General features: G+C 37.1%; 1 protein-coding gene across 2 annotated transcripts in view; it reads left to right on the top strand.

Moving 5' to 3' along the window:
• jak2b (Janus kinase 2b) overlaps window positions 1-26,030 on the top strand; it is a 45,407-nt gene that overhangs the window by 12,833 nt on the left and 6,544 nt on the right. For both annotated transcript variants that reach the window (XM_084114075.1, XM_084114076.1), the window contains exons 2-19: window positions 6,615-6,858; window positions 9,167-9,290; window positions 9,409-9,526; window positions 13,098-13,243; window positions 14,272-14,566; window positions 15,363-15,482; window positions 15,642-15,799; window positions 15,993-16,104; window positions 16,922-17,108; window positions 17,944-18,068; window positions 18,582-18,716; window positions 19,128-19,215; window positions 19,296-19,429; window positions 19,511-19,649; window positions 23,099-23,250; window positions 23,383-23,533; window positions 23,651-23,787; window positions 25,533-25,722. In XM_084114075.1, coding sequence (XP_083970201.1) covers window positions 6,657-6,858; window positions 9,167-9,290; window positions 9,409-9,526; window positions 13,098-13,243; window positions 14,272-14,566; window positions 15,363-15,482; window positions 15,642-15,799; window positions 15,993-16,104; window positions 16,922-17,108; window positions 17,944-18,068; window positions 18,582-18,716; window positions 19,128-19,215; window positions 19,296-19,429; window positions 19,511-19,649; window positions 23,099-23,250; window positions 23,383-23,533; window positions 23,651-23,787; window positions 25,533-25,722 — 2,713 coding nt within the window. In that variant the 5' untranslated portion in view covers window positions 6,615-6,656. The remainder of the gene's footprint in view (window positions 1-6,614; window positions 6,859-9,166; window positions 9,291-9,408; window positions 9,527-13,097; window positions 13,244-14,271; window positions 14,567-15,362; window positions 15,483-15,641; window positions 15,800-15,992; window positions 16,105-16,921; window positions 17,109-17,943; window positions 18,069-18,581; window positions 18,717-19,127; window positions 19,216-19,295; window positions 19,430-19,510; window positions 19,650-23,098; window positions 23,251-23,382; window positions 23,534-23,650; window positions 23,788-25,532; window positions 25,723-26,030) is intronic.

The following is a 26,030-nucleotide window of genomic DNA, read 5'->3' as shown; positions in this document are numbered from 1 at the left end:
GTTGTAACGAGTGGTTATTTCAGTCAAAGTTGCTCTTCTATCAGCTTGAATCAGTCGGCCCATTCTCCTCTGACCTCTAGCATCAACAAGGCATTTTCGCCCACAGGACTGCCGCATACTGGATGTTTTTCCCTTTTCACACCATTCTTTGTAAACCCTAGAAATGGTTGTGCGTGAAAATCCCAGTAACTGAGCAGATTGTGAAATACTCAGACCGGCCCGTCTGGCACCAACAACCATGCCACGCTCAAAATTGCTTAAATCATCTTTCTTTCCCATTCTGACATTCAGTTTGGAGTTCAGGAGATTGTCTTGACCAGGACCACACCCCTAAATGCATTGAAGCAACTGCCATGTGATTGGTTGATTAGATAATTGCATTAATGAGAAATTGAACAGGTGTTCCTAATAATCCTTTAGGTCAGTGTATATGTTAAGTAGAGGTTGAAAAGTTATAATTTACTATGTTTTTTGTGTTTAATCGAATTACTTTTATAAGTAATGGTTGTTCAGCCAACGAAGCGTTTTTTAGAGTGCTGATTTAGCGATTCCATGTCACATTCTGGGAGTTGTTGTCTTTCATCCTCATGAGCCAAAAATAAATTTTCTAGGTTTTCCCAGTCTAGAAGGCACCAACTTCTAAAATAATTTCACATTTCTACTACATAAATGACCCAGTTTAAATACACATTCATCTTTCCAGAGGTGAAGTATCCCTTTAAATACATTTGATTAATTAATTGATTAAATAAACATTATATGCGGTTTCAGTTTTTAGCTAAATGAAAAGTTAATTTTGGCATTTCGGGAATGCTAACATGTTCTTTGAAACGGGTGTGATGCAGTCTTTCCTGGATGCCAACTGCCCTGTTCGCAGTAGTCACTGCAAAACCAGCTTTATTAGTTGGAATCACCCTTTATACACGTATGTAACCGCAGACACTGACATGCACTGTGTGGTACAGTACATTCTGTCCCTTATTTTCCTATAAAGAACCACATTTCTCCCTTATTTTCAGTAGTTGGCAACCCTGGTTGAAAGATGCATTACAACTTGCTGAAATTAATCCTGTTTCATGTAATCACTCAATCAGTGTTTTAATCGGGAAAAGACATCAATAAAACAACTTGTAGGCTATAGCCTATTTAATGTTACATTTACCTCAAGAAAGCTATACTGTCCATAATCTCATTAGTTAGCTAGAAAAAAAAAATCTAGGCTAGAGCATGTTGCTAAATATATGCACTGTATTACATATTCATTATATTTTTACTTGATACCTTTGTTTAATGTTTGTTTAATACATCTTTCATGTTCTGTTTCACCAACAAGCTGAAGTAGAAACAATCTTGTTAATTAAAAAGTGTATATAAATACTGCCTTATGTGCAATTTAAATGTTTAAGTACAACTCTGTTTTAGCTTTTTGAGTGTTGATTATTAAATCATTTAGATTGATTGATTGATTGATTCATTCATTATTTTCGGTTTTCGGCCAAGTGCATCCTGAATTTTCAGTTTCGGCCCAGAATATTTATAATGTTGCATCCCTAGTTGAAAGCTGAAATTGAAAATAAAATCAACACCAAGCTCAGAGGGGTCAGTCAGTTTGCTATTTCCAGTGTTTTCTTTTAATGGAGAAGGGCCTGTAATATCAGACGGTGTCAGAATTCAGAAGTCAGAATGACTTGACCAACACCAAATTAGGGCAGGGTGGTAAATCGAGTTTATACGATATATCTATTTTTATAAACGATTTAGGATGAGGCAATACACACAGTATATTAATATAAGGAGCGCATCTGAAAAAATAGTTGAGGAAAGTGCATAATAATCCAATTTGTCCTAAACATGAAACATGCTTATTATTATTATTGGCTTCAAAATACCTTATATAAGATATAGTTAGCACATATAGCACGTATAGTAGAAATGAAAATGATGACGCAGGGCATTGCAATAGGCTATAATTCAAGTAAACAGTGTAAGCTTGTCAATGTGTGTACACACAGTGGTTGGGACTAGTGTTGTACTCTTCATACACAGACAGGTAAGAGAGGTTGTTGGTAGAGTTCACTTGATTTTTCTGCAGCTATGCTCACATTTCTGTGTTTTGACCATATATACAACATCTATAACTCTCATGGTTTGATACACAGCAGACAGAAGCGAATCGGATCCATTCTTTAATCCGTGAGTAATACCAAAGTGACAGATATTCATGTTAAGATATGTTTGAGATGATCTGATATGGAATTTCTGGGGGTTTATTAATATCTAATAATCTATTGTTGTGTATTATTTCCTTTTTGTGTTTTACCCCTATTACCTGGAGCAGCTAAAGAATTAAAAACCTTTTACTTAATTCAAAATCTTGTTAGAGTCTGAATTTTGCTTGCATTTAGGAAATCTGACTAACTCTGAACTTCTGCTTTTTAAATAGCTGACAAAATAAACTTTATATTTCGTGATTTTTATTAAATGATTTTAAAAGTGAATAAATACTTTTATTTTTGTTCTTATGAAAGAATGTGAAAACACTTAGATGTAAGTGGCCATTCACAAAGGACACATTTATGTGTTTAAAAAGAGTGGAGGTGCCAGAGATGTCCATCTGACGAATGTCCACATAAACCTCATACACAGATGTGATTTTGACTAGATAACCTTACAAAACAACAGGGATCAGGTCAAGCGTAGATGCTGAACACATGAAACTGATTAGCTTACACTCAAAAAAAAAAAAAAAAAAAAAAAAACCTGTTGAATGAACTTGATTAAATTAAGGAAGACTTTTCCACGAAAATTAATTACATTTTTCCAACAAAATCTAATTTGTTTGAAATGATTTATTGTAATCTTGTTGTATGAACTTAAATTCATTTAGTCATTCCTGCTAGATAAAGTTTTGTCAGGTTGACTACATTTAATCTTTGCCCTGCCTAAAATCGCCAACATTATAATTTTAGCTCACAAAAAAAATCTAAATTCTGTCATCATTTACTCGCCTGTTGTTCCAAACCCGTAAGACTTTCGTTCATCTTCGGAACACAAATGAAGATATTTTTTAATAAAATCTGAGCCAGTTTTGTACTCACTATTGACAGCTACGCAACTACCACTTTGACACTTCAAAGAGATCGTAAAGCTAAACCATATGAATTTAGTGGTTTAGTTAAGTTTAATAAAGAGACACGATTGCTTTATATGATGAACAGATAGAATTTAGGCTTTTATTCGCGCAAGAACAAACCTCATTGTTTCTTGCTTAAGCTCAGATGTGCTGAGTTACACACAAGAATGAACCTCATTGGTTTTCGCACATCAAGCAAACATTCTTGAACTTCTGTTTATCATAACTGATGTGTGCGTTGATGAATGCTTATATGTGAATAAAAGCCTACATTAAATCTGTTCTGCATATAAAAGCGATCATATCTCATGGATTAGTTTTACGATCTCTTTAAGAACTTTTTGAAGTGTCAAAGTGATGACCGAATTTTTGTTTTTGGTTGAACTAACACTTGAAGCATTCAAGCAGTTTTTTTTTTTAAGTGCAAGAAGACACAAACACTGAATTCCATTCTCTTTCTCTTCTGTTTTTGCTTAAACGGAAACAATTGGGAAAGAAAACGCACACGTATCATTATATTGGACCCATATGTTTGATCTTAAAGTGACAGCAGACTTACTGTAAAATAAAGCTCTGTTATTTCATCTTTGTTCTAGTTTATTATTTTCTATGCAGATTTACTCCCCTACAAAATCACCCCAATCATTTTAAAATTAATAATTCTTTCCAAATAGAGCTATTAAAGTCATCTGGTGAAATTGTTTTATATCAAAATATATATATTGCCGAAAAACTATATATTTTATAATGTCAGTTTTTTCCAATATCGTGCCGCCCTAGTAATAAGTGAAGTAAACTCAAATTTTCACTCACCAAGCGCCAAATGCAAGTAAAAATCAATGTTGGCAGGTACAGTATATGAAACGGTGTCAATCGGCAGTTGGCTGGTAAAATTTTTTTTTTAATTCTAACAGTGCGATGTTTTGAGAACATCATTGTAAATAAACATGAACGACGCTTGGGAAAGTTGACGGGCCAGTTCTGTATCATCACGAAAGTGTAAGCCTTGCCGATTTAAAGGTGCCCTAGAATGGATTATTTTATTATTTTATAATGTTTCCTGGGGTGCCCTTATAATGTTAGTATGTTTTTTAGATCAAAATTTGTTATAATTTAGAAATAAAAGGCATATTTCCTAGCCTGATTTCATCCCTTGATTTGAACACTCTGTTTGAAGGGGCGTGTCTGCTGCAAGACTGCAGTGTTGTTGCCCACTGCTGTGATTGGCTGACATGCTTGCATATGAAATATCTGGCATTACATGTAGAGCTATCTGTAAAACTTTTACTATTACAGCTTTTATACGTTTTTACTATTACAGCTATCGGGATTAACGAATCATGAGAAGTTTAAGTATTTAGATCTATTCTCATCACATAAAAGGTTGCAGTGATGACCATTGAGCAGATAACAGCCTGTTGATCGCGTGAATGAAGATCTTATCACTGCAACGCGATTTACTGATGCATAAACAGTGTTGAACGACTTTGAGAGAAAGATTATCTGTCTGAACTTGAACAATTACACATCAGAAATTCACATAACCCACTGGTTCTTCAGAGGCTCGGATGAAGGAGCTAAAAAAATACTTTTGTGTTCATTTGTACATCCAAACACTGAGCAACTGCCATGCTTCGTTCGCTCGTTTGCAAGCCATGATGTCTCTCGAGGAAAAAACAATATCACGCTGGATCTAGATAACACAGTGTAAATTATCGTTAATAAAATCACTACTTACCGCTTGCGGGAATATAATGTTAGTTGAAATTGCCGCCTTCGTCCGTTTGAGATGCCGAGAGAAGCCTGGCTGCTTGATATTGTTCCAGGTTAGAAAAACAGTCCGTGGTGAAATGGGCAGAGCAACTAACAACTTCGAATTAAACTGTAGCGGTATCGGATTATAGATAGATAGATAGATAGATAGATAGATAGATAGATAGATAGATAGATCTGCCATTTTCCCTATAATCCTCGCTTGTTTCTTCACCTGCAGAACTTCTGATGATTCGGCTGCGCAGTTCTGCCTGGCACTGAGCATGGGCTGGCATATGCAAATTTTTGGAGGCGTACATATTAATGATCCCGACTGTTGCGTCACAGTCGGTGTTATGTGGAGATTCACCTATTTTTCAGGGGTGTTTTTCAAAAACGAGATTTAAATAAGAAAGAGAAAACTATGGTGTTTGAGACTCACTGTATGTCATGTCCATGTACTGAACTTTTGTTATTTAACTATGCCAAGATAAATTCAATTTCACATTCTAGGGCACCTTTAAATTCAAGCCCAAGAACATAAAAAAATGTCCCTTGTCCCTGCATTTTTTGTGCTTGGCACTCTCTCCGTGTTTAACCAAGCTTGCGCGCTTAAGATGTATTGATTCAGTTGCGAACGCTGTGTTAGCTGCAAATTCTGTTCCACAGGCTTTACAGTGAACGCAATGCATTGAACCATCAGCATAGCGGAGCCACTCAAAATCTTTTAGCCACTCTCCGAAAGCTGTACGATTTCTTTTCAGCTGGTGGATCCACATTAACCACATCACCAACTCCAGGATTATTTGTGACGGCTTACAAAAGAAATCTGTCAGCGTTCGTTTCATCTTCTCTCTTATTCAGCCTTTTAAATTTCACGTGGTAGACAGCTCCCTGTCACGTGACAACGGAGCGCAGTGAAAGGGAGAGATTGACAGCTAAAATTAACCAATCTAAAATCTGTTTTAAAGTTAAGAACGTAAGGATGAAGTTTGATTGGTTATGTAATGTTGGATAGAATGATGGTCCGGGCACCGCGTATCAGCGCACATAAGGTATACACTGTGCAGTAGGCCTAATTTGCAAACGTTTTGTAGAGAAATTAAAACAGGTCGCACCAAAACCATTATTTGTACTCGCACAAATGCTCCCAAATATATTTTTAGGTCTCACAGATTAAATTTCAGAAGCATATGCGACCAAATTGGTCGCAATTTCGAGGCATGTGTACAGTGTGTATCAGTATATTGGATCCGTGCATTCGGTCTTAAAGTGACAGCAGGCTAATTGACTTGCTGCTGTCTGCTTTTTTAATGTTAAAAAACACTCACTGCTCTTGAATGAATTACTTTTGTTATTCTATGTTTACGGTAATCTATTTTTCGTTTACACAGTGAAGACTATGCAGTGTTATATTACATTTGATTAGATTAATTGAATTTTTTGTGTCATAACTGCCTGTTTTTGCTAAAACAGTTTCATGCCGATAAAAAAATATTTATGGCCGGTAAAGTCACCGGCCATTGGCAGGTGGGGCAAAATGTTAGTTTTAGGCCCTGCTCATGCTGTTTGGAGCAGAGCAGACGCTTTCAGTTTATATTTCCATAAAAAAACAAAACGACAGTGTGGGCGGTGCCACGGTGGCCAAGTAATGTAATTACACCGGTTACAACAACTACCGCACCAAGCCTAGTAGATAATGTACTCTTTCTCCATGTTCCTCCACCAGGTGAATGTTGCTGTTTTATCTCTCATCACATGTGTCTCTGTGATGGACATGGAGACAGCTGTGTGTGAACCACGTTACCAGAATGGTGATGTCCACCATGAGGAGCTCTGTCCAAAGCAGCCCACCGTTCTCAAGATCCACCTCTACCACAGCAGCCAGAGCGACGTTAACTGCACCCCTTTGTGTTACCCACCGGGAGAGTATGTCACCGAACAGCTCATCATCGATGCTGCCAAGGAGTGCGGTCAGTTATGCCCATCATGTGATTATAAATTCAAAATAGTTTTTTTTTTAGCTTCTTTTCTATAAAGTAGATATGAATGAAATGTTCTGATAAAGAATAATATGTTGCACTGTGTTCCATCCAGAAGCAATGTGATAAATCCCTTCCTTGGAGACTGTGACAAACGTCCCATGACATGATTTTATTGGTTGCTTAGTGTCTGTATCTTAGAGTAGGCCTGGCCACTGTGAAGTTTAATTTATCAAAAGCTGGGATGCTTACTGCTGTGCATTAAACAAAAATTATGCTATGTCACGCAACATTTTCGATTAGGACCGTTACTGAAAACTTGTCACGTTGCTCCTGTTTAGGACAATGTTAAAGTGATTTCCCTGAAAAAAGGGTTTACCAGGCTAACATTATTTTCTTCTTGCCCATGTACTCAGGTTTATTATTGATAACACAGTATCTTCAGTATCTTTTTTTTTATTTATTCTTAAAATGAGATGTAATTATTATATTATATTATATTTATTATATTATATTATAGGTTATTGCAAAAACAGTCAGTTATTTGTGGCATGCTCGGGATTCTCACATCAGCTGTAGTATTGATGGCTTATATAATAAGATCCTGTCAGTCCACCTGTGTTTACTGTTTAACAAAGATAAACATCAGCCCAGGAGCCATCAGCTCATCCCCAACAGGGTATTGGTGACAGACATGTGATGGTCTTGTCACACTTTTTTAGCTGACTTTCTTTACTGCTAAGCATGGTGCTGCTATTAAAATAATGTAAATGGGCTAGTAAATGAATCTGTGATTGATGCCTTTTATCCTGTGAAAATTTACAGAAACACCTTGTCTTTATTTGTCTATGCACTGAAGAAAATTTATTTGGTAACACTTTATTTTGATGGTCCCTTTTGAACGTGCTGTTGACTATAAGTAACTTTGCAACTATATGTCAACTAACTTTCATTGGAGCATAAGTAGACTGTCTGCTTAATATCTGCAAACACTTTATTGTGATGGTCCTCCAACAGACACTCTACTGACTATAAGTAATTTTGCAACTACATGTCAACTTAATCTAACCCTTACCCTACCAGTCTATAATACTTAACTAACACTCTAATGAGAGTTAGTAGACATGTAGGTGCAGCGTTACTTAGTCAACAGAACGTGTTAAAGGGACAATCAAAATAAAGTGAAACCATTTATTTTTATTGCATCAGACATCAACTAATAAATGCATGTTTAGGTGCATGTTAAGTACATTTAACACTTAACTTATAAAAATTATAACAAGCCTCAGTAAATTTTGTACAAATATTTTAAAATATATTCCTGTGATGGCAAAGCAAAATTTTTAGTGTCACATGATCCTTCAGAAATACTTCTAATATGCTAATTTGGTACTCAAAAAAAAAAAAAGTAACACTTTATTTTAGGGTCCAATTCTCACTATTAACTAGTTTCTTATTAGCTTGCATATTACTAGGATATTGGCTGTTTATTAGTATTTCTAAAGCACATATTAATGGCTTATTCTGCATGACCATATTCTACATCCCTAAATCCACCCAATACCTAAACTTAACAACTACCTTACTAACTATTAATAAGCAGTAATTAGGAGTTTCAGGCAAAAATCTTAGTTAATAGTTAATAGTGAGAGCTGTACCCTAAACTAAAGTGTGACCAAAAAAAGATTATCAATGTTGGAAACAGTTGTGCTTAATTTTTTGTGGCATTTTTTTTAGGATTCTATTCTGAAGGATCATGTGACACTGAAGACTTTGGTTCTTTCGTAGGGAACGCTTCTACAAATGGTGTCCCCTTCCCGAAGTGCCCTTCAAGGGTGCAGAAATGCCATTTGGAATTCACCCTTTACCATCCCAGTAAAATATATTCAAAATATATTCAAATAGAAAACAGTTACTTTTATATTTTATCTTTCACAATATTACTGTTTTTACTATATTTTTGATTAAATAAACTTTTTTTTTGACCGGTAATTATTATTGTAATTATTGACCGGTAGTGTAGATGAGGACAATTCTATTAAAACTAAAGTTAACCTCACAAATTGACTATTTCGCTGTTGGACCATTGTTGACCATCATGATCCATTCCCTAGTTTATATGTGCAGGCATTTCTTACTTCACACTGGATGTTTTGGTGTAAAAAATTGTTTGCATCTATGTTTGCCGTTCTTTGTTTTTTATGTGTTGCTCTTTATGTGTTGAGCCTCAGGGCTGATGTTGTGTCTGTCTCTCTTGTCTCACTAGCATCTGTTCTTTATGTTCATCTGTTTCTCACAGGAGTTACACCAGTCTACTGCAGCCTGTTTGGACTGTACAGAGAAGATGAAGGGGTCTGGTTATCACCCAATCATGTTCTCCATTTACACGAAACAGCCAACGAGAGTTTGTTATTCAGAATTAGGTAGTGCACTGTGCTCCATATTTCACTTAATTAACCTGGTTTATTTTATTTGGCCTTTGTCCTCTCCGTCTCAATGTTTTGTAGCCTGCAGTTTAGTGACTGCGATATTTCCTGTCAGGTACTATTTTCCCGGCTGGTATAGTTGTGGAGCGTCTCGGGCGTACCGCTATGGAGTGACTAAGGGATCTGAGAGTCCTGTCCTGGATGACTATGTAATGTCTTACCTCTTTGCTCAGGTGAGGATTCCCCACGTCAGTTTTGCAATAAAGAAATTACCTTTAATTGTGAACTAAGTGTTGTGTGCTGTCAGTGGATACTGAATCACCATAGCAGTGTTTCACAGTTACGCTTCACTTGGCCTGAAATCTGAGCATATCTTGCGTTATTGAGCACATTCATATATAATTTAATTGCAGTTTGGCCTAGATTATCTTCTCAGAAAAGAGTCAGTCTTGGTTTCGGATTTTACAGTGTTTAAATGTGAATTACGCCACTGTGTATCTGCACAGATAAAGGCCCCTATTTACTAAACACATGATAAATAAAGGAAACTCATGCTACCCGCTCTCTGACTCTACTGAGTGGGCTGGTTTTGTCTTCCACTAACAGTCTGTCATGCGATGACTGTAACTGAGGGGAAGTTGATTGATCTGATTTTTTTATTCCTAACTTCAGCTTTTTAGTACAGCTTCCCATGCAAAATGCAGCCATAATGCTGGATATTAAAATTCCTGACTATTTTGTAGACTACAGACTAAGATTTGTTTTAAATGTCATCTTTGAAAAAATTACTGTTTATTGTAACGATTACGTTTTAATAGGGTTATTAAACTATTAGTAAAAATTTATTTTAACTGAGAATAATATTTCATGTAAATGTAGAAAAAGAGGAAATTACAGACCACTAGGAGGCAATCAGAATCGAAAATTGCAGGGAGCCGTGTAAAAGAATGATGCATGGTTCTGTACTAAGCATGGACAAGTTTGTGAAAGGACTAGGGGTGTAACAATACCCTAATGTCACAATTCGATCCATATCACGATACTGAACGCCCGATACAATATTATTGCGATACTCGAAGACACATGATAAAAGTTTAACAAAAAATGTGCTGTTGATTAAAATGCTAAATTTGGTATTACATTGTGGGTGGAAATGAATAGGCTTGGACTTGGTGCTGATAACCCAATGCACAGGACAATGGTGACACCAGAATAAAAATATTTGTGATTCTGAAGCTGAAAATACAGAATTATTTTAGACAAATATCACTCTTGTCACTGACTAGATATATTTAAAATAATGTAGGCCACTTTTTACACAAATATGCCCCCATTGCATTATTATACATTATATTCAACATTATATGTAGTAATACAGACACTAAAACTCTGAAAACTTGATTTTTTTTTCTCACATAGTACTTTTTATTTTGGGTGAACTATCCACGATACATACATCAGTGCCAGGTACGCGTAAAGGAGATAATGGATCTACTTCAAACATCACGACTACCAAAACAACGTGTCTGCACCAGACACGAGCACTGCGGTGCGACGTGACAAAAGCAAATAGAACCCATTATAATCAGTGATGCTGTCTACACTGGATATGGCGCGACACGACAAATCCCTGACAGGAAACTGGTGCCTCTTTCTATTTCTGACGTGCTTCAAGCGCTTGCGCTACTTCTGACACAAAAGAAAAAATGGATTTGTAACGTTCGCTTTGTTGCGTCCTGTGTAGACAGCCTCAAGACAAGAAAATATGATGAGGCATATCTCGTCCTCGGATTCACCAGTACAACGGTGAGTAATGAAGAGTGCCCACAGTGTGTTGCGTGCCTCAAAATATTAGCTTCTGGCAGTATGAAGCCCAACAAGTTAAGATGCCACTTAGAGACCACTTAAAAAGCATCCTGTTGAAGTTAAGAAGTTTTAGTACTGTATTAATTATCTTTCAAATAAATCCTATAGGATTTTGCAAGCAAGGTCATGTCTCTAAAAGAGTCTTTATGTGGGTGCGTGCTGGTGGAGGGGCTTGAAAATATTTTTCTCTACAAAAGGCAGGCCCAAAAGAAAACGTTTGGAAACCTCTGTCATAGGGGAAGCTGTGCTTTAGCGGAAGTCATACGTCCATCATGTTGAGTTCATCCAGGTAAAGAAGAACAGGCTTATGGGGGTTTAAAATTAAGCTGCAATGTGTTTGGAGGTGCACTCTGTCTAACCCCATTGGATTACATGGGTGTATGTCCTTAAAAATTGCAAGTCTAACACAGACTGGAGTCATTTTGAACCCGTTTTTGAGGCAGCAGCTTTGCAGTGTCATATTGTGTACACTTGTCAGTCAGTCTGCGGCTGCTCTGTCCGTGGTTGATGTTTTCACAATGTATTTTTGCTGTGGTTTTCTCTAGCACACTCGTATTAATGCACAGCAGTGTCATAGTAGGTAGTATACAATGAAAACAACATTGTTTGCTTACTGATGTTTGTTAACTGATCAGTTACTGATGTTACTTACTGATCAGTAGTTTTATAAATGGTGTTTTTCTGTGTAAAATCCCAGTCCCATGGTGACTACATCTTTCTATTGGGTTTTAAACGTAACATACTCTTAATATCATTAACCCAGGGTACTTTTTAGATATAGGCTGATATCGGCCAGGCTAATTCATTGGCTGATAATTACCATTTTGAGATTATTGGTTGGTGACAGAAAATGTGCCAAATTGGCCAACAGCTTAACCATTTGACAGCACTGTAAATAGATAGTGGACAGTTTCATTTGTTCAGTAAATATTGTGTAAAATAAGATTTCATTCCAAGCAAATCTGTGAACATCTATCATTAAATAGTTTTAATTATATCAGAATATTGATCATCATCTACAAATATCAGTTTCTGCATATAAAAAAAAAATCATAAAAGTTGACCACTATTTTTAACTCTGGGTCAAAGGTGAAATATGTAAGATTTTCTATGATTAAAATGCATTCTGTTAACCCAGAATTATTGCTCCTTGGCTACTAGTTAGCCATTCATGAGTTTATTTCCCCCAAAAGTGTAAACATTGAGCCTCCCAGGCGCCATCAAATCATTGAGAGTGGTCCGCTCCGATCCGTCAGTCTTATTCCAGCTCAACCTTTGGCAAGAGTTTGGGGTGTGGCTACTGAAGCAGGCGGAGCCAGAGGGTGTTTAGCGGGTGTGGGACCATGGCTGTCGCGTTACATAGGAAAAGACATTCAGCTTTGGTTACAGAAGTGCAAGCCAAAATTTGCTGCATTTAGATCTTCCAAGATTAAACGTCATGAACACGACAGTGAACGGGACTTTACGTTGCTACGCACTTTGATCATGCACGCGATCAGTAGACAAAGGCAATGTTTACTTTGATTCCAGTAGATTTTAGACAGCCTCAGACAGTTGTGATGAATAAAGACAAAAAATGCGTGTGGTGCGCATCCTTTCTAAAGGATCATGTGATACTGAAGACTGGAGTAATGGCTGCTGAAAATTCAGCTTTGCCATCACAGGAATAAATTACATTTTAAAATGGATCACAGTTATTTAAAATTGTAATAACATTTCACAATACTGCTTTTTTTCTGTATTTTTGATCGAATAAATGCCCTCCGGTTTAAACGTGGCCTTAACTCTTGTTTAATAAAGGTGTTTAAACATTGTTCCCAGAGAATTACTGCCATGTCATTAATCTCTCTCTCTCTCTCTCTCTCTCTCTCTCTCTCTCTCTCTTTTTTTATACTGAAATACTGATGTGGGGTTCCCCTCTCTGTTTTGTGTATGCAGTGGAGGAGTGACTTTGTAAACAGCTGGGTAAAGTTATCCAGTGACCATGAGGTTCAGGAGGAGTGCCTTGGCATGGCTGTGCTGGACATGATGAGGACTGCCAAAGAGAAGCAGTGCTCCCCACTGGACATCTACAATGACATTAGGTACCAATATGGGATGATCTACTTGAAATTTAGACCTGTCAATGTATCATATCTACGATGAGTCCATTTAAAGTTATGATCCCATTTGCCTCTGTAAATCCTCCAGAATTTTGCCGCTTTTTCTAAAACCTGCTTTGTTGTCTGAATCCAAACCATCTCAGATCCTAATTCATCATAGACATTACTAAACACCTAAATTACTAAACACAGCAACATGCACATGACAAATCAAAACATTATCCTGAATGTGTGTGGAAACACACATGCACGGTTTGTTTGCGCATCAATATAACAGACACACACGCACTTACTTTATGAGTCCTGTACGTCACTGCAATCGTTTTTACCTTTATTACAGTTCGCAACCTTTAAAACTTTACTATCGAGACTCTGGCTTGCTTTATCCAGCCAAGAAACATAGTTTGCGTATCATCTGGGCATACAGTGGTGGTTTGTGGCTCGCACTCTTCAGAAACAAACACAGAATATGATCGAGCTCGTGTTTTAAAGCAAAACACATACTGTACTGAATAATTCACTGAAAACGCATTGCGAGTCTTTATTCTCTCTACTATCTCTGATTTAATAAGCCTGGTTTTCTTTATATTAGTGCTGTTTTGGACTGATTAATTGTTTGAATGAATTCGCCTACTGGATCATTGGACCGAAAACTCTCCCAGAGGAACTGATCTGATCGCAAACCGAGAAGCGAAATCGGTTTAAAATAGAAATTTCCACCTACCAGGGTTTCAGGTGCTTGTGCCATTGTTGATGCTCAGTGTGATAAACTCCCGACTTCTAAGATCATCTGGCTGTGTGAAGTAAATTACATTAATGACGCAATTTCACGTGCTTCAGTATTTATTCGCATACATTTATTTGCAATATGTGCGTTGTGATTTTGAATGAATCTCACGCGTTAATGCGTTAACATTGACAGCCCTAATAAAATCAAAAATGGGACAAAGACCTTTAAAACTTCCATCCATCCTACAAACAGTAATTCTCATTATCTGCTTAATTCACAGTTACAAGTCTTTCCTCCCTAAAGACATGAGGGAGCGAATCCAGGATTACCATTTTGTCACAAGGAAGCGCATCCGCTATCGCTTTCGGAAAGTCGTGCAGCAGCTCAGCCAGTGCCGAGCCTCAGCGCGCGACCTGAAACTCAAATACCTGATCAGCCTGGAGTCCCTGGACTCTGGCTTCTACACCGAACGCTTTCAGGTCAAAGAGCCCTCGGCCGAGCAGGTCACCATCGTCATCTCCGCAGACCGCGGCATCCAGTGGTGCCGAGAACGACACAAAGACACACAGTCTGAGGTAACCAGTTTTAGATGTTGAACCTAAATGTTTTATTTCAAAATCACATGTGCACCCCTTGGCCATGCATATACACAAAGCAAGATCTAAACTTGTGTGATTGAAGTCAATCTGGTCACACATATATTTTAGTGATTTGAGTAAATGTTTAAACAGCTTTAACTTTATGAACTCTTTGTGAAAGGCTGTTTGTTCTAGAACCCACTACCCACCTCAGGTGAAACAGATCCGACTTTAGATTAATATGGGATAGGTCAGTAACTCTGGAGTGTTTTACTTACCCTACTCTAGTCAGGCCAGTAACTCTGGAGTGTTTTACTTACCCTATTTTTAAATAGTGTTTTCAAGGCAGCACTGGTGTTCGTCAAACATTGTTGTTATTCCTCTCTACAATGAATTCAAAAACCATTTAACATATCTTACTGACCACAAACTTTTGAAATGTAGTGTATTTAATATTTTTATATTAAGTCTCTTCTGCTCAACAAGGCTGCTTTTTATCAAAAATGCAGTAAAAATAGCAATTTTAAAACAATTTTAAATAACTGAGCATGATGAGTGAGTGTCAATGGCGAATCGGCTCTGATGTGGCATTTCATTTATGTTGAACTTAAGCCTGAAACCTAAACCTACCTGGAACTTTAAAACAATTATTTTGCTGCCTTGAATGCATTGGCATATCCTGAAGGAAATACCAGTCTTGTTGTGTTTTATTAATATTTCTGTACTGATGCCAAAATTTAAAAAGGTTTTGTATTTAAAGAAATTTCATAACACTACTGTGCTTTCTCACAAGGACCTGCAGACATATTGTGATTTTGCGGAAGTTGTCGATATCAGTATCAGACAAGCCAGCAAAGAGGGAACCAACATGAACCGCATTGTCTCCATCAACAGACAGGATGGAAAAATTCTAGTAAGTCTGTTGTAACTCTCTGGGATATCCTTTAATTGTTACTCTATTTTAAAGGGTCTCAAAGTGCCTTTGAACTACTGGATTTGTTCCTGCTATTATCTTTGAGAATATTTACAGATCATGCACTAAAATGGGATTTATTTTTTTATTTTCATACAGGAGCTGGTGTTTTCCACTTCAATGGAGGCGTTGTCATTTGTGTCTCTAATCGATGGCTACTACAGACTGACCACAGATGCCCATCACTACCTCTGCAAGGATGTCGTCCCACCCCATCTGCTGGAGGCCATCGAGAGCTACTGCCACGGGCCGATAACGTAAGCGCTACGGGAAATGTTTATGAATGACTGGCTATTTATTTACTCTTCGTTTTCTGTTCAGATTTCTCTAAACGATTTATTATAGAGCCCCATTTCTGGGACTTTATATTTAGTTTTTTCAGGTTTAGAAGATTTGCATTCATGCATTATTTTTAAGCGTCATCATTGTTTTCATTGCCTGTGTTGACAGAATGGAGTTTGCAATCAGTAAACTACGCAAGTCAGGGAACCAGAGAGGTCTCTTTGTGCTCCGGTGCAGCCCCAAAGACTTCAACAAATACTTCCTGACTCTTGCAGTCGGGGTACGTTTTTGCAATGTGCCATTTTAATTACACAAAACATAATATATTATCAATTAGTAGCATTTTGTACTTAAGATCGAATATTCCTCCACTGTAATCCCGACCTTCATATACTACCAATCAAAAGTTTGGACTTGGTAAGATTTTTTTGATGTTTTTGAAAGCAAGGCTCACCAAGGCTGCATTTATTTGATCAAAAATACAGTAAAGTAATATTGTGAAATATTATTACATTCATTCTTATTTAAAATAACAGTTGTCTATTTTATATATAGTAACATATTTTTGGAAGAAGTCTCTTATGCTCAGCAAGGCTGCATTTATTTGAATTGAATTTATTTGTATTATTGTGGAATATTATTACAATTTAAAACAGCTCCTTTATATATTGCAAAATGTAATTAATTCCTGATGGCAAAAGCTGAATTTATAGCATAATTACTCCAGTCTTCATTGTCACATGATCCTTCAGAAATAATTCCTATATGCTGATTTGCTACTCAAGAAACATTCCTTATTATATCAATGTAGAAATCAGTTGTGCTGCTTAATATTATCGTGGAAAACGTGATACTTTTTTATTTCAGGATTGTTTGATGAATACAAAGTAAAAAAGAACAGCATTTATTTGAAATAGAAATCCTTTGTAACATTATAAATGTCTTTTATTGTCATTTTTAACCCATTTAATGCATCCTTGCTGAAGAAACATGATAATTTCTTTCTCAAAAATATCTTACTGACCCCGAAACTTTTGAACGGTGGTGCCTTCTAAACATCCTGACAGTCTCTTGACACAATGATTTCTTTCCCTCAGGCGTATGAGGACGTGGAGTACAAGCACTGCCTGATCACCAGGTCCGAGAATGGCGACTACAATCTTAGTGGAACCAAAAAGAGTTTTAGAAGCTTGCAGGAGCTGCTCAAGTGCTACCAGAAGGAAACCGTAAAATCAGATGGTGTCATCTTTCAGTTTAGCAGGTGCTGTTCACCAAAGGCCAAAGGTCAGTACTGCACCTGATATTCTCATTATGGTTATATGCAGGGCTTGGCATTAACACCCGCCAAATGCGTGTGGATTTCAGCGGTGGCGTGTAATGCAGTCACTCCTACTAGCCACTTTTGGCGGGTTGGATTTTATATAATATACATTTTTCAATTGTAGTCTTTTAAAAATGCATCTGAAATAATAAACTAAGTGCAATCTAGTTTATCGATATGGAAATATCTGAAACTCTTCTGCAGAATAGATACACAAGATACCAGCTGCTCGTTCTCTCCGACAGCGAGTTGACACACAAACCCTTTACTCACTCGTTTCACTTGCTCTGGATGAATATTGTTGGTGGTACAGGGCTTGAATTTCGGCATGGGATTGCGAGTATTTAGCATAATTTTAATCATTCCCCCAGATTTTGTGCTCACACCCAAAGTGCGTGCACATAAAGACAAGTGCAGTATATTGGCTGTATAAAACAGTATAATGGATCTGTGCGTCAGGTCTTAAAGCGACAGCAGCCTAAAATACCGACTGCCAAATCATGAGGTAATATTTTTAAAAAAAAAATATATATATGCTAGTTTTCCCCCTATGGTCACAACTGTGGCCAGTGAAAATGCTGTGTAGCTAGTAAGTTTGGAAAACCACTAGCCACAGTGGCTGGGGAGCCAAAAAAGTTAATGTCAAGCCCTGGTTATAGGACATACGAATACCAGAAATGTACAACTCTACAATATCACCTGGAAAATAAACCTTTTAGATTTGGAAAATGTAATGTCGATCCTTTTATAATGGGTTGATGGTTTACTTTTTCTGCTTTGTGTTTTTGATGTAAATAGAGAAGTCGAGTTTGTTGGTGTGCCGAAGTCATCGGGGTTTGGAGGTTCCCCTGTCTCCCTCACTGCAGAGACACAACATCAGTCAGATGGTATTCCACAAAATCAGGAAAGAAGACCTTGATCTTGTAAGCATCCTGTTATCTTATACATGTGACAAGATTTTTTGTAAAGGAATTAATACTTTTGAGCATGGATGCAGTAAATTGATCAAATGTGACTGTAAAGACATTTATAATGTTACAAAAGACTGTAAGTATCAAAGTATCCTGAAAAAATATATCACCGTTTCCACAAAAATATTAAGCTGCACAACTGTTTTTAACAAATATAATAATAAGAAATGATTCTTGAGCAGCAAATCAGCATATTAGAATGATTTCTGAAGGATCATGTGACACTGAAGAATAGAGTAATGATGCTGACAATTCAGTTTTGCCTTCACATGAATAAATTACATTTTAAAATATAATGTATAAAACAGTTATTTTATGTTGTTTAAAATATTTTGTTCAAATAAATGCAGGCTTGCTTAGCATAAGATACTTCTTTCAAAAACATTATCAACCTTACTGACCCCAAACTTTTGAAATGGTAGTGTAAATGTCAAGTTTCATATGATTATGAAACATTGTTTCCAGGGTGAGAGTCAAGGTCAGGGGACATTCACCAAGATCTTCAAAGGGATTCGGAAAGAGCAGGGAGACTACGGAGAAACCCATAAGACTGAAGTCATTGTCAAAGTTTTGGACAAAGCACACAGAAATTACTCTGAGGTAAGATATAGATAAAATGTCCTGTTTTAAGAGAGAGTTTCGTCAGAGTGGACCACATAAATGTAGGGGGAAGTGTGCAACTGATTCTGGAGTCATTTTGGAATTGAATTGTGACTCCCTGAATCGAAAAGCGAATTGACTCCTGGCGACCCACTGTCCTGCTGAGTTTCGCTCAAATAAACCTGAACCAGCTATTCAAGCTTTTCAGGATCACTTGAAAATCACAGGTGTGCTGAAGCAGGTTGTATATAAACTTTGCAGGTCAGTGGGTTTCCAGGAGCAGGGTTGAAACCTCTGCTTTAATATAACATGGTATATCAAGATATCTCACTAAAGGAAGTATACTTGTTTGTGCTTGATTAACTGATGTAGTGGTTTCTTCAGTCTCTTAATTTTTTTCCCCTCTGTAAGTCTTTCTTTGAGGCAGCCAGCATGATGAGCCAGCTCACCCACAAGCATCTGGTGTTGACTTACGGGATCTGTGTGTGCGGAGACGAGAGTAAGTGTTCACACTGTTCACATGTGACCAAAATGATTTACCGCTGGCATACTTGAGCTTGTGGATTTTTTTGGTCTTAGACATCATGGTGCAGGAATATGTGAAGTTTGGGTCATTGGACACATACCTGAAGAAAAACAAGAACTCAATATCAGTAAATATCCTGTGGAAGTTGGAAGTGGCCAAGCAGCTTACCTGGGCTATGCTTTTTTTGGTAAGAAATCACAACAATTCAGGATTAGCCCATGTGGATTGTGAGCCAAGTAGACTAATGCTTTTGTTCTTTCACACTCAGGAGGAAAAGAATCTGGCTCATGGGAATGTGTGTGCAAAAAACATCCTTTTGATCAGGGAGGAGGACAGGACATTGGGAACCCCTCCATTCATCAAACTAAGTGACCCTGGCATCGGCATCACAGTGCTGCCCAGAGAGAGTGAGTGAACCGCATGAAGGCTCTTTGGAGAACTTGTGTGAATCTGTAGCCGCCTTTTCATTACCTCTATATATTTGGCCTTCTAGTGGCAGTGGCACAGAACTTTCAAACTGGTCATGAAACAACCGCTACCCTCCGCTTATTCCTTATGGTAAAGTGAATGAATAATGACTATGTATATTTCCACACAAAACAAATAACTGCCAATATGTCTGAAAGAAAAACGGTAGGTTTTTTGTGTCAGTGCTAGAACTATTTTAGCAGAAGCATATTTTACTTGTTGTCATGCACACTGACCAGTAGAGGGCAGACGTCATCTTATTAAAGAGATGGTTCACCCAAAAATGAAAATAATGAAAATTCTGTTATCATTTACGTTCAAAACCTGTAAGACTTTCTTCTGTGGAACACAAAAGAAGATATTTTGAAGAATGTTTTAACTGTTTTTGTACACACAATGAAAGTCAATGGGGCCCAAAACAACAAAAAACACAGAGACTTTATTCCACAGAAGAAAAAAAGTCATACAAGTTTGGAATGATATGAGGGTGATTTAAATGATGACTGAATTTTAATTTTGGGGTGAACTATCCCTTTTAAGATTTGTTGTTAATAAGGTCCAAAAGCATTCTGTCAAATAGTGGTGTGGTAAACAAATGCGGGTTGTTTTAATAGCCGATGGCCAATATAATGATAACTTGAAATGAAAGCCACTCACATGTACATTGGACAACCAATGGCCAAATGGGAGTTTATTTGCCTGATCCCTTAAAACTCATCTTTGATCACCAAAATTACGTTTAATTTTTTTTGGTGAAAATAATTCATGCCTTAAAGGGACTATGTGTAGGAATTTCTCCCATCTAGTGGTGAAATTGTATTTTGCATTCAAACGAATAATGCTCTCCAGCGCCTCACTTTTTCAAATGCGCGTTGCATCTACGGTAGCCGTTATGTACCAAAAAGCTATGACAGGATGTCTTATAATACCACTTCGAGTTTTTCTTCGGGTGAACAGGTTTGTTATTTAAAACAAACTGAAACTAGAAACAACGAAAAAAAGAATGTTACAGTATGAATTACTGACTGTGAAAAACATTAACTATGGTAATTAGTAGTAATGCCTTCTTTACTCGTTATATTTTTTGAAGTACGTGCATTGTTAGATATCATCATCATCATCAGAGCCTTCTCTAACGTTACTTCACTCAATAGCTGCTATTCATCAAAGAGCCTGTTTAACTTTTAACTATAAATGTTCTACTGTCTATATAATAAAGTACACAACCAAGCAATGAAAAAAAAAAGCTTGTAATTAAGACCGTAACATTGACTTACCTGTCGAGAAGAAAGCAGGCAACTTCAGGGTCTCTTTTGAAAGCTTTCTCCTGCATTAGCTATCCCGACATTAACCCTTGTTTTTGTAATCTCCGGTCACGTTTCCTTTTACGGTCTATTTTGGACTTTATCGACGACGAGGACTCATCCTGTGACTCAGCATATGTATAAATAACCGTGCAGTGCATCCTTTTAAACTTGCCGCGGCAGTGACAAGCGCCTCTCACTGCTCTGCTCCTCCGCTTCTGCTGGCTTCAGTCACGTGACGCTGGTTCTGAACGAAAACGCGTTGTGGAAACGTGTTGGCCTAGTACTTTTTGTCCCTCTCTGCTATTATAGTTTTTCAAGATGGCGGAACTACATGGAAGCCTCCGTGGACCTACCCGTCCCATGTATATAAAGATAATAAATTCTTCGTTTACGAGGATTAGTCTGATCATTGGCATAGGTATTTGTACACCATTGAGGGCATATTTATGAATAAAAATATTGATTTTAGATAATAAAATACCTAAAAAGCTACACATAGTCCCTTTAAAAAAAGCTTGAAGATAACTCCACACTAGGGATGTCCCGATCAGGTTTTTTTGCCCTCAAGTCCGAGTCCGAGTCATTTGATTTTGAGTATCTACCGATACCGAGTCCCGATCCGATACTTCTATAATACATAAAAAAAGAATAAAGAAGAGCAAAAAACAGATCCAGGATGTTCCTTATTTTTTATTTAATTCACCTTATTTTAACATTCAACAACTCTGTTAACAAACAGAGCACTTCTGTGAGGTAGCTTGAACAATCAAGTAATAAATAACATAAATTCTTCACTTTTGGACTTAGTGCAACAGTAAATATAAAAAAAGTCTAATATATAAACAAATAGCACCTCAACTTAAAACACCCAGCAGGCATGTAAACAAATAAAAAAATAAAAGTGCCACAGTGTTTGCAAAGCCAGTAATGTGCTTTTAGGAACTGCACTCACCGGTTTCACACTGCACGTGTTAGCAGAGCGTGCAGCGCGTATTTTTTTTGGCGCCCATGTTAACAGATTAGAGCATTCACACCGCACACAGAGGCGGCGCGGCAGTGCGGAGCAGAGCAGGAGCAGCAGTGCCGCGATAGTTTCAGCGCCGAGTCTATTTTTGCTGCGCCGCCTACGCTGAATTAAAGTGATATGCATTGATCATGGCCAAAATACACCGCAGTTTTATCCAAAAAGTGCATTGATGATATCTATTGTGTTTTAAACAGTCGATCAAATGACCAACAGCAATTTAAAAAGAAAACAAATGTCCAAAAACAAACTTGTTGCCAGAACAATAAAAACAAAGATGAACCAAAAGTTATATAAATGAAATTATTAATAAAATAAGCTTCTTGACAAGTCTTTTCTCTTAAATGTATTTGAAAACGAAATAAAGCAATGCCAACTCATCCATTATAGAGTACTCTGTCTGTACATAACCCGCGGTTCAGTCGCGCGTGACAAACGCTGCCAGTGTGAAAGCAAAACATCCCTACTCCACACCCTTGCTTCATTTAGTATACCTAGATCAATGAACATGCAAATTATCCCTGCCTCCACTCACTCGTACCTGCTCAGAATACCTGATCCACTTTGATACCTTTAATCAACTTTACTGTAATAAATGCTGCACAATGGCAAGTGGAAACACTGGTTTAATCCAGCCATACAGTATGTTGGAACCAATAAACTGATTCAGAAGAAACAAAAGAGCAAGTTATACAGGCTCGTCTAAAAGTTGATGCATATGCTCTCTAAGTCAGATATAATGGTAATTAATATGATTAGCCCTTGGCTTGACTACGCTATCAAATAGCTAATAATGTGCTGCTAATGTTACTCAAACCATGTTCCCATTCGCCATCTCTGAGTTACATAGCTGCCTTCTAACAATCAGTATCCTCATGCTTTGAACAATTGAGAAAGTCAGTGGAGAAAGGCATATAGTTCATCATAACATCGTAATATACATCATTTATGTAATTTATTTTCACCACAGAGGGTCTTTAATATGTAGATAATGGGTTGTCACATTTGATTTAAATATTTGCATTTAATTTTAAGTTCATTTTAAATATTTTTATAGTTCTCGTGGAGCGAATCCCCTGGGTGTCCCCTGAATGCATCTTAGATCCGAAAAACCTGAGTCTTGCCTCAGACAAATGGAGCTTTGGGACAACTTTATGGGAGATTTGCAGCGGAGGAGAAAAGCCACTTGCCAACATGGAAAGTTCCAAGGTGAAGCAATACTTGTGTCCACAGTATACTAATACAGTAAATATTTATTAGAAAAGCCTGTTTTAGTAAAAAGTGCTGTTAAAGAAATAATCCGTACCTCTTGACGAACATTTCTTGTAATCCTCCATTCAGAAACAATTGTTCTATGAAAACCATCACCAACTACCTGCTCCCAAGTGGACAGAGCTTGCTAACCTGATCAACAGCTGCATGGACTACGAGCCAACATTCAGACCTTCATTCAGAGCCATCATACGAGACCTCAACAGTCTCTTCTGCCCAGGTCAGGACAGTCAGATGTAACACACTCAGTCCCACTGGCATTTTGATGTCACAATTTATTTGTGTTGTTGCTCATTCTTGCACTTGTGTAATGTTGAGTGATGAAATGTGTTCTCAGATTATGAGATCGTGAAGGAGAGTGACATTTTACCCAGCAGAGCAGGAGCATCTGGATTCAGTACTGGAGCGTTTGAGAATGAGGAGCCAGTGCAGTTTGAGGAGAGACATCTCATTTTCCTGCAGCAGCTTGGCAAGGTAGATCATTTTATTTTATATATAAACTACTATTCAAATGTTTGGGGGCAGTAAGATTTTTATGGGGGTTTTTTTCAAAGAAATGTATAATTTTATTCAGCAAGACATTTATAATGTTGAAAAAGATTTCTATTTCAAATAAATGCTAACATTCTTTTCATCAAAGAGTCTTGAAAAAATGTATTGTGGTTTCAACAAGTATATTAAGCAGCATAACTGTTTTCAACATCAACAATAATAAGAAATCCGCATATTAGAATGATTTCTAGAGGATCATGTGACACTGAAGACAATAACTGCATCCTAATAGTTGACTAATCGTTAGTCGACCAAGATTTTATTTGTCTGTTAGTCGCAGAAAAAAAAAACTCCACAATAAAAAAAGTGTCGGAAGTCTGTGAGAGACAGATCGTTAATGGCGGGTCCTTGTGGTAGTTACAGTATGTCAGGCAGGATATCGAAACATTCGCCTATTATCCATCGACCTTATCATTGGCTTATTATATGGCTTATCATTTGAAACATGTAAGTAGTAACTTTACATGGCTGCTCACTCGTTCTAAAGTTAACCTAGATAAATGCGTTTGTGCGGAGTCTGGAAGCGGAAGTATAAAGTGCTTATTGCATGACATGAAGGCGCCAGCATGATCACTTGCATTTCTTCAACTTAAAATACTCCGTCATTTTTGCTCATACAGATAAGAGTAATACATCATTCCAAACTTTTATTTGTGTACGCTCATAGTAACAACAAAACATTGTGCTTTTGTAAAATAAAGCAAGCAAACAGGATGTGCTTTCTGCCGTCTCGACCTCCCTTGAACTGCAGCGCGTCACATAAATAAAGTGTATACTTGCCTTACAGACATGAAAAATGTATCTATAGAAAGCTTGAAATGTCAAGCGATTGGCAACCAATTCAAGTGGAAAACAAATATTCTCAGATTATGTAATCCATATGAAACGTTATTACACCCCGCCTCTAGGGGAATATAGGAAACTCTAAAAAGGTGTAATAAATAAAGTTGGGTTGTGGTAATGGAATCCCAGCAACGAATCACTCCGGTCGATAATCAAACACATACACAAATCTCAGCAGAAAAAGTAATACATTTATTAAGGAATAACAAGTGAAATAAAGAGCATCTCTTCAGTGTGTCCCAAAGGCCAAAATAACAAACAAAACAAATATAAAACAGAAAGAGGGGGAAATGAATAACCTAATCTAATAATAATACGCTTTGGCAAGCTTTATGCGTGCGCTTGAGAATTAAAGGCTCATTATTATGATTTATATGAATCATTAATATACACGTTCGATTAGTCGACTACTCGCTTAATTGAATGACTACTAGTCGACTAGAAAAATCTTTAGTCGAGGGCAGCTGCTGAAGACTAAAGTAATGGCTGTTTGTTTATATAAATTGTTAAATAAATTACTTTTTAAAATATATTAAAATAAAACAGTTATTTTAAATTTTAATAATATTTAACAACATCACTGTCACATTTGTTATCAAATTTGTGCAGCATTATTTCAAAAACAGTAAACATATCTTACCAACCCTATACGTTTGAATAGTTGTTTATGTATGAATTGTCGATTTGCTTCATATTTCTTTAATGCTTAAAGGGGAGCATCAAGTGTAGCTACAGATTTTTTCAATTGCCACAGTATTTGGAAAATAGTAAGAAAATTATAATAATAATGTGTGCTAACCACAGTAATTATCTCCTGTGTCCAGGGAAATTTTGGCAGTGTGGAAATGTGCAGGTATGATCCCCTGCAGGACAACACCGGTGAGGTGGTGGCGGTGAAAAAATTGCAACACAGCACCACTGAACACGTCCGTGACTTTGAACGGGAAATCGAGATCCTCAAATCCCTCCAGCATGAGAACATTGTGAAATATAAAGGCGTGTGCTACGGTGCAGGTACTGGACGAATGAAGTGTTGTGAAACCTTTTGTTGCTTTAGATGCTTCATCTTTAGTTTAGACCCAACATTTACTCAGAATTTGAGTGACTGCCAATGTTTTCCATTCCCTTACGTGTTGATTGAGTCAGTAAAAGATCAGTTTTTTTTTACGATTTGCTAAATTGACGTTGCTTGATAATTATGAATAAGAGTGTAGTGCTGGCAGATGCATTGGCATGTGCTGTTACACTTGGTTCAACTACTTCAAATCAAAGTTTGATTCCAGACAAGCAAAGCATAGAAATTAAACAAGTGGTATTTAGGC

Source organism: Abramis brama, assembly GCF_963993115.1.
Source record: "Abramis brama genome assembly, chromosome: 5".
Taxonomy (NCBI): domain Eukaryota; kingdom Metazoa; phylum Chordata; class Actinopteri; order Cypriniformes; family Leuciscidae; genus Abramis; species Abramis brama.
Note: the sequence above shows the minus strand (reverse complement) of the source record. Positions and strands in the feature narration are given on the sequence as shown.